Source organism: Gigantopelta aegis, chromosome 5 (assembly GCF_016097555.1).
Source record: "Gigantopelta aegis isolate Gae_Host chromosome 5, Gae_host_genome, whole genome shotgun sequence".
In the NCBI taxonomy this organism is placed as follows: Eukaryota; Metazoa; Mollusca; class Gastropoda; order Neomphalida; family Peltospiridae; genus Gigantopelta; species Gigantopelta aegis.
In genome coordinates this window covers 7,308,159-7,320,168 of record NC_054703.1, presented here as the reverse complement: position 1 = coordinate 7,320,168, position 12,010 = coordinate 7,308,159, and the positions used below count along the sequence as shown (strand labels likewise).

The 12,010-nt window shown below is 39.6% G+C and overlaps 1 protein-coding gene across 1 annotated transcript; it reads left to right on the top strand.

Annotated features, from left to right (window-relative positions):
* Positions 1-1,431: 1,431 nt before the first annotated feature.
* Positions 1,432-6,600, top strand: LOC121373548. Its single transcript, XM_041500224.1, has 4 exons — positions 1,432-1,580; positions 2,931-3,076; positions 5,887-5,971; positions 6,330-6,600. Exons 1-4 carry the CDS (start codon positions 1,571-1,573, stop codon positions 6,470-6,472), a joined length of 384 nt encoding a protein of 127 aa, XP_041356158.1. The 5' UTR covers positions 1,432-1,570; the 3' UTR covers positions 6,473-6,600.
* The last annotated feature ends 5,410 nt before the right edge of the window (positions 6,601-12,010 follow it).

The window sequence follows — 12,010 nt, the reverse complement described above, 5'->3', positions numbered from 1 at the left end:
TTTTAGGCAGGAAAATATATTTGATATGTAATTAAAATCGTTAAAAAGTCTCTGTTATTTGATAACATCTTAGAAATTGCAGCAAACTCAGGAATGTCCCTTTAATTAATCGTCCTAGAAGATCGCAAAGTTGAGAGAAGTTAGTCAATTAGGCCCCAGTTAGGAATATATATAATCCTGCATTTCACTTGAACAAACACACAAACAAAAAACAAACAAACAAACAAACTGACAGACAGACAAGTAAAAACAAATATTTAAGTTAATATACGGCTAACCTGTCATATAACTGAAATTTGATCAACCTGATTATAGCTGATAAAATTCTCAACACTAATAACAACCCGAAATAGGCTACTATTTCGCACCCCCTCTTTCTCTCTCTTTTTTTCTCTCCCACCCTCTGTCTATCTCTTACTCTCGCTCTCTCTCTCTCTGCCCCCCCCCCCCTTTCCATCCCTCCCTCTTTGTCTGTCTGTCTCTGTCTGTCTCTCTGACTCCTTTTTAAATATCTGTCGGTCATTCTGTCTGTCTGTCTAAAATTCCCAACACTAATAACAACCCAATTTGGCTACTATTTCTTCTTTTTCTCTCTCCCGCCCCCCCCCCCCCTCTCTCCTCTCCCCCCCACCTCTCTCTCTCTCTCTCTCTCCTCCCTCTCTCACTCTCCACACTCTCTCTCTCTCTCTCTCTCTCTCTCTCTCTCAAACACACTCCTCTCACTCCTTTTTTTCTCTGTATGTCATTCTGGTCTGTCCTGTCATTCTGTCTCATCTGTTTGTCTGTACTCTGTCACTCTCACACATCTCTCTCTTCCCCTGTCCTTCGCTCGTCTCTCTCTTTGTCTGTCTCTCCTCTCTCACACTTCTCTTTCTCTTTCTCTCCTGTCTCTCTCGCTCCTCTCTCTCCTCTCTCTCTCTCTCTCTCTCTCTCTCTCTCTCTCTCTCTCTCTCTCTCTCTCTCTCTGTATCTCTGTCTGTCTGTCTCTCTATCTGTCTGTCTGTCTGTCTTCTCTCTCTGTCTGTCTCTCTGTCTCTGTCTCTCTCTCTCATTTGAATGTTGCGGCTTTCCTCTCATCAAACTGTTCAAACGCTACTGGCCTGAATGCCAAAATGAGTATTTATTAGTTTACTTGTAGCACAATTTGTTTTATTTTTTTAAAGAAAAAAAAAAGAAAGAAAAAAGAAAAGAAAGAAGAAGAAGAAGAAAGTAGTCCTTGGGCCTTGAACTTTGCAGAATATTAAAAACAAAAGAAAAGACAAAAAGAAAAAAACAACATGGAAGAAAAGGGCCCTTGAACTTTGTAGCATATAGGTCCCCCCCCCCCCCCCCCCCCCCCCCCCCCCCCCCCCAGCACCTCGTCCCCCACGGTGTCCTGTCTTGTAGGATTGATAAAAAAACAAAAACATGACGCTATATACGTAGTTCTGCGTGTACTATCTTGTCGTGACGTTAACACGTGCACCGGTTCCCATTGGGGCTTGTCCAGATAAGGACGCCATATAAAACCTGATACCGTTTGTTATACTAGACATTGGTAGTCTTCGTCTTGACAGCCAAGCACATCAACATGAGAATCTGTAAGTTGTTTTTAAAGGTGTAATCTCTAGTATATTATAAATATTTAAAGGTACATGGTCCTTTAAAAAACAAAAACAGATTGTGATAAATTGACCAAAATTGGGTAATTATAAGCAGAAAAGGCAATTGCCTTAGTAGAAAACGTTAACCCTAGTGAATATGGGATTGATTAAAACGTAGGCTACTGCGCAATCTAATTAAAATTAGCTCCACTATTACATGTGGATCTAAAGACAGCCAGTTGGAGCTTATGTCCACCAATCAAAACCTTACTTGCAGAATCCTGCCAGTGATTTAAAACTAACAACATTGCGTAGTCCCCAATGTCCAGGTAACATTTCGTCTGTAAATAATAATTTAAATATGGACCAATCACACTTCGCCTTTTATAACGTTATTTGGGAGCATACAAATTCTAAAAATATCGGGCGAGTCTATTTTAGTGGCCGCAGTACAGCGAACCATACCAATACGTACGGGTTGGGTTATCAGTCTTCAATTTTACATTAAAAATTATTTATTTATTGATAAAAAAACCTAACTAAATCAGTCTTCAGTTTTACATTACAAATTATTTATTTTATAAAATAAAACATGTTTTAAGGCATTCGTAATTCACACGAAACATGTCGTATACCCTCAGGATAATTCGGAATGTTTTCAAATTATTTTTAAATCACTGGCAGGATTCTGCAAGTAAGGTTTTGATTGGTGGACATGAGCTCCAACTGGCTGTCTTTAGATCCACATGTAATAGTGGAGCTAATTTTAATTAGATTGGCTACTGCGCCAGTTAAGAGAAAAGTTGTCACCCTAATAGTTACTGATCAGAAACACAAACTTAGAAAGTAAAACACAACTTTACTTGAGAAATACAAAAGGAGAAGGAAGAGTGAAAAACAAGGGCGATTACTTTCACCCAATGCATCAAGGGAGATAACTCCAACGAAGGCTGCTAACATAATATCTGGCGCTGGGAATATAATTGTTTTATATTTCTCACTCATTACTATTTGCATATTTGCCACATTCAGTGAAAATTGTTGGCTCATATAGGTCGAATATTAATAAAACAGCAAGATATTCAAAATTGTAAGTGAAAAAACCAAACGAGACGTCAAAAATATAAGTGAAATTTTATCTGTCTTAAAAATGTTTTTACAGCACAGCAGTATTCACGGAGAATGAACTATAGGACAAAACAAGAGAAAAAAAATCAGAAAATCAAAAACCCGTTTGAGGGTTGTCTAGGCGTCGTTAAAAAACATTTCCTTCCTTTTACGTTATACAATCTCTAAGGAGGAATGTGCACCTTTAATTGTGTTTGTTCTGCATTTGTTTCGATTCAGTTAACCTGGTACTAGTGTTGAGTCTGTTCGGCCTTTCCCAGTGCATACTCCCACTGCTGGCCCCAATTATCGGAGCGGCTGTTGGCCCCTTGCTTCAGGGTCTCATCGGTGATATCGGCGCTCTGTTCTCTGGCAAGAGTGGAGACGTGAGTAGTTTCCTCATCATTTAAAGGTTACACACCATCATATATTACTCCATGCAGTTCGAGGGCCAATATAATAAATAGTAATGGTAATCAGCATGCTAATGGCACAAGACATCATATTCATTCAACTTATTTTCGTGCTTGTATCCAATTGAGGTTCAAGCTATCTGGGCTGTCTGTCCAGGACAGTGGGTTAATTGTTAGTGGTTAGTAAGTGAGAGAGAGAGAGAGAGAGAGAGAGAGAGAGAGAGAGATAGAGAGAGAGAGAGAGAGAGAGAGAGAGAGAGAGAGAGAGAGAGAGAGAGAGAGAGAGAGAGAGAGAGAGAGAGAGAGGAGGGAGGGAGGGAGGGAGGGTGTAGTGGTCTTAGACCTACCCACTGAACCGTGAAAACTCGCTCTGAGTGGGAGTCGGTATTGTGGTGCGAACCCTCTACCTACCAGCCTTATGTCCGATGGCTTAACCACGACACCACCGATGCCGGTACCATATACAAAGTATGTTCGCAAAACTTAATAACTTTAATTAGCATACACCCTCCAGCTCCTCACTACAGGTTACACACCACCATTAATTACTTCATGCAGTTCAATACAATTTCCATGTCAGAATATATTCTGTGAAAAATACAACACTATCGAGAAGGTCATGTAACTACTAAGTTCAGGGAGTGCTCTCATCTGACAAGTACCATGTAAAAGGTCAACATAGGTCGACCACGAACGTTTTCAATTAGCCACCCTCATATCAGAGCACCGCCTCGTGTTGCTGATATACAAGTGTCACCATACCACTTGTACAGTCGTTATCAGTTAGTACTACATATAACAAGTGACATCAGACCAATGGGTTATTTAAATACTATAGGGGTCATGCTACGTGTAATCACCAAAGAACGATTTCAAAAGGTATATCAGAATTTGGTATACTTTTTATGAGGCACTATTTCCTAAATCGGACTGATATGAAGCTGCTACAAGTAAACAGTTTCTTTTGTTTAACGACACCATTAGAGCACACTGATTTTTTAATCATCGGCTATTGGTATATTCGACAAGTCTTAGAGTGGAAACCCGCTATATTTTTCCATTGGTAGCAAGGGATCTTTTATATGCACCATCCCAAAGACAGGATATGACATACAACGGCCTTTGATATACAAGTCCTGGTGCACTGGCTGGAACTAGCCCAATGGTCCCACTGACGGGGATCGATCCAAAACCGACCGGGCATCAAGCAAGCGCTTTACCACCGGGCTACATGCTGCCCCCAAGTGTACAGAATAATATTTACTATTATTTTTTAAATATTTGTTTGTTTGGTTGTTATAAAAAAAGCAAACAATTTGTTTAAATTTATTTATTTATTTACTTTGTCATTGGCAAAGGTACAGTTTACAAAACATATTACAAAATGCAAGGAAAAATAACAAAACAATATACACACAACACGTAATTAAATACAAACTAATTGAAAACCCCCAAAACAACGCATGTACAGCTGATGTTTAAGGAAGGTATGACATGTATTTAAAACACATTGGCTATTTTACAGCAGATCTCCTAATTACTCGATATATATATATATATATATAACTTTGCAAATTAGATGCAAATTAATCGAGGTCACGTCACTAGGTTTATAAACATTTAAGCAAACGTACTAGGGTGACACTCCATAGACATAAAATAAAAACATTTCAATAGCAATTTTACACTGAAAGCTGTCCAGCGTTCAGAAAACAAAAAACAACAACAAAACAAAACAACAAAACAAACAAAACCATTATGCACTAGTTTATTTTGATGTAAGGACATCCAAAAATGACGCCATTGGAATTTGACGACATTTCTATTCGAACAAACACCGCGCCACGTATTCGTACGTCATTTGAATATTTAGTAATGGCGGACTAGAATTAAACTTGCATGTACAGTTTACAAAAACACGTTGTATTAAGCTTGAGATAATATGATAAAGAGATTTTTACCCTCGTGTATCGGTATCGTCAATATCATATATTAGGAATACAAATAATGTAATTTATTACCCCAGCGGTCACTCATAACAGGGAAAAATATTTTCCATATTTTCTCAGTGAGAAATATTCTGCATTGGTTTAACGAACAATACTATTGGACAATTTGACGCTTACAAACCAATGACTTTGTCGGTACTAAATATGACGTCATTACGATTTGACAAACCCAAAATGACGTCATGTAGTTTAAAGAGTTTGCGTTTAATGGGTCTCTGTTATTGGTGTTAAATTAATAACAAAATGTAATTTTAATGCAATTCATTATAGATTTTGAAGCAGAATAAAGAGAACTTGTGTGCTTTTTTAATTATCTATGAACGTGATTAAATTACAACGTTATAGTAATTTTCAGAACAGTGCGTATTTAGTGGTTTACATCATTTCTATACAGGTTGGCCTTCGTGCCTGTGCGTGGAAAATAAAGGTTTTTAGAAGAAAAAAAATAGCTGAGGTAATAAATAGAATAACAAACTCGGTTCCAGTTATTATCAAATTATGTCCCTCGTGAAATAATTTTCAATTGTCACTCGCTAAAGCTCGTGACAACTGATAATTATTTCACTCGGGACATAAATTTGATAATAACTAGTAACTCGTTTATTATCCTCTATATATAATCACTACGGTCTTCTAGTAAAAATAGCTCTTTTAGGCCTATAGAATAAATGGACTGTTTCACGTTTGTTTTGGTGGTTTTTTGTGGAGCCATCCACCCCGCTCTAATTCGGCTTGGCACAGGTGTAATAATGGAAACTTTTAACACTGTTTCAGTTAGCAATCCCAAATTCCAAAATCAAACTGCACTACAACATCCACAAATGCCGTCTGCACATCGGAAAGAGAGCTTTCCTTAGCGGTAAGTAAAGGGTTGCTTTAACGACAATATCTCTCTGTCTCTCTCTCTCTCTCTCTCTGTTTGTGTGTGTTATGTCTTTCTCCCCCCTCTCTTTCTCAATCAATCTCTCCCTTTCTGTCTACCCCTCATCTCTCTCTGTCTGTCTTTCTTCCCTTCTATCTCTCTCCCTCTCTATCTCCTTCTCACTCTCTATCTCCTTCTCACTCTCTCTCTCTCTCTCTCTCTCTCTCTCTCTCTCTCACCTCCTCCCCGATAATCTTTTAGCAAGTCAACCATAAGTTAGTCACCAAATACCCACTGCTTAAAATGTTATAATGTGTGGGTGACTTCATTTTGTGATTTCTCTTTCCACCTGTAGGCATAGAGCGATGCAAGGTGACCGTTTGTGAGAACCAGATTTCCCACTCGTGTCAATCCTGTACGAAGCACAAGCAAGCTGATGCCCTGAAGTGCGCCATGAACGCCGAAGTCGCTCACCTCCAGGCACTTGCAAAGGGTTAAACGGGCTCGAAGAAGGGTTAACTGGCTCGACGAAGGGTTAACTAACTCGATGAATAGTTAACTAGCTCGATGAAGGGTTAATTGGTTTGACGAACAGATTGTTACCAATAAATGTTTTTTCAAAGGTTTACTTTTTTTTTTTTTAAATACATATTTGTTGCCCACTGGCCTGATTTAGTCAGGTTCTGAGCGGTACTAGATTAAACAGAATTTATCTTGAGTGGATGTTCCAATCTCAACCCGAGAGATACAACTGCTTTGTCTGAAATGACCCTTGACGAGTTGAATTCAGACAAAACAGTTTTATACCCCCCTAAACATTTTTGAAAAGTAGATGTCCTGAAATGCAATTTCCTGCATTCTACAAGTAAAAATAATCTGTGACTTAAGATTTACTACCAATAATATTTTTGATACAGAATTATTGGGGTGGGGTGTGTGTGGGGGGTGGGGGGGGGGTGGTAGGGGGGGCGTGGGGTGGCGCTACAGCCTTGTCCCCCCAAACTGCCGTGCCTGTGATTAATTAATCAATGTGCTCTAGTGGTGTCGTTAAACAAAACAAACTTTAACGAGTCAGAATGACCAAATGCTTGACATCCAATAGCCGACAATTAATTAAAAGTTTGTTTTGGTTAACGACACCACTAGAGCACACTGAGTAATTAACCAGCGATCACTGGATGTCATCCATATGGTAACTCCGACTCGTAGTCATCAGAGGAAACCCGCTACATCTTTCCTAATGCAGCATGGGCATCTTTTATATGCACTGTCCCACAGACAGGAAAACACATACCACGGCCTTTGACCAGTTGTTGTGCACTGCCTGGGACGAGAGAGAGAAAAAAAACACAAAAACAATCAGCTGAATGGATCCACTGAGGTGGTTCGATTCTTGTGACGCAAGCATCTTAAGCAAGCAGTCAACTGACTGAGATAAATCCTGCACCTTAATTAATGTGGGTTAATAGTCTTCCTCCATTTCTTTTCATTTCAAATGATTTTCGTGCTTATATCCAACTAAGGTTCAAACACGCTGTCCTGGGCACACACCTCAGCTATCTGGGCTGTCTGTCCAGGACAGTGGGTTAGTTGTTTAGTGGTTAGTGAGAGAGAAGAGGGTGTAGTAGCCTTACACCTACCCACTGAGTCCTTAAGAACTCACTCTGGGTTGGAGCCGGTACCCGGCTGCGAACCCTGTACCTACCAGCCTGTAGTCCGATGGCCTAACCACTGCGCCACCGAGGCCGGTAGTTTTCCTCCTCCTCATTCAATATACTAAACTGGTCACATGTTCATTTCAACTGATTTTCGTGCTTATATCCAATTAAGGTTTAAGCACGCTGACCTGGGCACACACCTCAGCTATCTGGGCTGTCTGTCCAGGACAGTGGATTAGTTTCACTTATTACATTTCAGCCACCTTCTCATGACCTTGACACGTGACCTACTGACACGGCCCTTCATCTTAGTAGTAACCCGGCCCCGACCTACTAACCCGGCCCCGACCTACTGACCCGGCCCCGACCTACTGACCCGGCCCCGACCTACTAACCCGGCCCCGACCTACTAACCCGGCACTGATCCACTAAGGCCAGACCCAACAGTATAAAAAAGGTATTTTTCTGTAATTTTTTATTCGCTCGCCGAAAGTCTACAGATCAGATCTACGTCCATTTTACTTCATATGATATTCACATTTTTGTGTCTTGTTGCACTCTATCTGGAACGGAGAAGATGACATCGGGATATTTGAGCAGTGTTAGTAGCAGCAGCAGTAACGACCAGGACGACATCTTGGTCTGCAAATGTTGAGAAAGGCATACGATCAAATGTAAAAGAGTGACTACCAAACAAGATGAGAAGAAGAGTACTCATTATGTGGATCAAACAGATACTACACGTGAAATTGGGGATAGAATTGAAGATGGCGATCTCATGGATGAACCCACAAATCAGACGGATGCTGGTCGTGATCCTGACTATGCTGTTTCCTACGATGCTGACGATGAAGACGAATGGACAGATGCAGCTCGTGAGTACGCCACAGATGCTGCCTATGAGGATGATTGGTATTCGAGATGTTACTTGTTCTGTCATCATCCCGAAATGAGCCATTTCTATGCCCTGATGCTGACGTATTCTCGATGGCCCATGCGATTACGTCAAGAACCACATGAACTCGCCAAGGCCGGTTTCTACTACACTGGAAACCACGATGCCGCCATGTGCGTCTGCTGTGATATCAGGCCTCAGACCACAATTAATTTCGCTATATGTTTCTATATAGCCTTAGTGGCTATAACATATTTATTAATATCAGCAGGCCCGTGAAGTTTTGTATGTACCTTTGCCTGCATGGGGGGCACATACCCTGAAAAGGACAACCCCTGTTGTCCAGCTCTTTCTCCAAGCATATTGGTTTAAACAGACACACCCTCTAAACCAGGCCGGAGTACACCCATTTTACACAAAAAGCACTACTTTTGCATGGGCCGGAATTACCACAAACAAGTCTTCAATGTCAGCAAGTTACACATGTTTACAAACTACATGTTATCCCCTGTCACTTCAGTCAAACAGTTGCCACTTCACAGCTGTCTGCCATGAAATAATCACAGTCAAATTTCCGGATTTTGGACAACCAAATGGGAAGATAACTGTAATCTGAGGCCGTCTACGCGCCTACCGATGAAAGAAGATGGACGATCCAGTGATGGAACATTACAGATTCTCTCCGAGATATCCCCATGTAAACAATGTGTTCAGACATTAGATGTTTCAAACACGTGTGTGCTATTTTTTCATGTTGTATGTTGTAAATAAAACTGAATAACAGGTTTTGTTTTCTTATTTATGTTCTGCGTCTCTGAGTGCATCCCTGGACGGGTCGCTATGGTTTTGAGTCGTGACACTGGTAGATGGTAATATTTTGGTCACAATGTTTCTTGGGAGCTTGCACGATGGCACAATGAGATTTGTGTTTGGAAGGAGGGACACTGATCATACGTATCACACACATTCAAACACTCCTGTATCATAACTTTATGCGTCAGAAAGTATATAAGAAAAAGGGTAATGATGCTCGTCATTTGAGGTAGAACCTTCAGACCAGTACAAGTTGTACGTTCCCAACGTGGACAAGTGGACCCGTTTCTACAAGCTGCAAGCACAAGGCAAACTTCAGTCTCACTACTAAGTCAGATTATGTACAGTGTGGACCGATGTCTAGAACTCTATGATCCCACGTGGAAAACAGAAAAAAGAGGAAAAGAACAAATCTTCGACACCCAGTTTAGTCATGGTCTCCCCAATGCAACAGGTGATAGAGCAAGCTAAGGCCGATCTGAAACAATGTGGTACGAGTTGGTAAGCCCCTAAACGGCACATGGGCCAGACAACGTCATTTTATTTAGAGTCGCCATGTAGAGCACATGTTTAGAATGTGGTTGCACATTCTCGAGGAGAGACGCCATGTTCAACAAAAACATGCTAAAGGTCAGCAGCAGTCACCACCAAAGCCACGATAGCAGCAGCAGCCGCCACCACCACAACCATTGCATAATTTGAGGAGAGGCAACGAGCGATGTCAGCAGCCATGGTGACGTAGACTGAATCCGAAAAAGATGAGGAACAAGATGGATATGTAGTTCGATAATAAATGTTACAACTGTGCTTTTGTTATTCTTAATTACATTGGCCCAATGTTGTCATAACGTAGAGCCAACTATGTAACGCGGTACGAAAATGTTGGCACAACGTTGGTACACCGTTGATGCAGCGTGGAATTACCAACAATGAGCCAACATTGGCCCAACGGACAAAATCACCACGTGGCAACATCGGCAGACTATGCTGGCCCAACGGTACGGTTTACATTGGGCCAACCATGGTGTGCTATCTGGAATGGGTCCACGGAGGGGGTCAGATACTTCGATCAAAGCATATGATCTCTGGCGGCTGTTCTAACCTCTGAGCTAGATTCCACCCGTATAATATGCCTATGTTAATGGTTTTAGCATGCATGTCTCATTATAATGTGTTATAACTTTCCAGTGCTGTCATCTCATCCATAGGCAGTCTTTCTTCTGCTATTTGCATGTTGTATACATGCTACTGTCCTGTTCAATTATTTAGAGCCTCTTTTGTTTGCTAATATTACATTTAATTCCTATTCAGTATGTTTTTATTTACATACTCATGAAAACAAACCCAAACAAATTTAATATATAATCCTTCATAAAAAAGGCACGTAGTTTAATTATTTCAATTTAAAACAAAGCTCTGTATGCTTTAAATGGAAGCTCTTTCTGCTGTCAATACATAAAGCTATTTGCATAACAAAAGCATCACTCTATAACGTGTTTCAAAATAATGTTCCTATTGATCTTCCTATTGACATACATTGGTTTACATTATATAACATACATTGGTTTACATGATATAACATACAATGGTTTACATTATATAACATACATTGGTTCACATTATATAACATATAGCGGTTTACATTATAGTATAGTGGTTAACATACAACATAATGAGTTGGTTTACATTATATAACATACAATGGTTTACATTATAGTATGGTGGTTAACATACAATATAATAAGATGGTTTACATTATATAACATACATTGGTTTACATTATATAACATACATTGGTTTACATTATATAACATACAATGGTTTACATTATATAACATACATTGGTTTACATTATATAACATACAATGGTTTATATTATATTACATTCGTTGGTTTACATTATAATATGGTGGTTAATGTACTACATGTAATGGGCCCCAACATTCTGCAACGGGCTGTTAATTAGTTCCCCAGATTCAATATGTCTGATCTGGCTTTCAAGGTATCTGTTTACTATAATGCTAGTTTCACTTTGGTCTACATCAAGAGATGAAATGAAAACACACACACAATTAACTACATCAACATTTATTTACACTTACCATGAAATAACACACAAATACGATTATAACGAATTAGATTGATTTTAGTACTTAAAATAAAACCCCACCCCTAAATTACTAACACTCAAGCTTAAATTTAATTAAATCTACCCTTATCCCATAAATTAAGATCCAGAAAACACCTACCACTTAACGAAACAATATTCACAGCTCAAGAAAACATGGAACCTTTCGGCTGAAAACGAAACCAACAAAACAAAACCTAACAAAGTACGAAGAACATGGTCTACTTGACAGAAAGCTACGCATCCATGATACCTTTTGCTATCTCGACGGAAGACAAAGTACTTTGGTAATGTTAGCTAATATAGTCAACTAAGGACTTCTCAACATGACACTCTTAAATAATTAATCCGTAACATAATAACAATAAATATTAAAAAACACAGGTGACGAAACCTCTATTAGTTAGATATTATATACATTTGTTTAGACCGGTATAACTTATCTATAATAGTCATGTCATAAACACAGGTAACACACGCTCGGTTGATATGCTCCATATTAAACACACAGGTGATGAAACCTCTATTAGTTAGATAATATA

Bases quoted from the DNA above. Each gene is read 5' to 3' on its own strand.
- LOC121373548 (XM_041500224.1), top strand. The intron at 3,077-5,886 runs GTGAGTAGTTTC...ACACTGTTTCAG, and splicing joins TCTCTGGCAAGAGTGGAGAC to TTAGCAATCCCAAATTCCAA. The intron at 5,972-6,329 runs GTAAGTAAAGGG...TTCCACCTGTAG, and splicing joins AAAGAGAGCTTTCCTTAGCG to GCATAGAGCGATGCAAGGTG.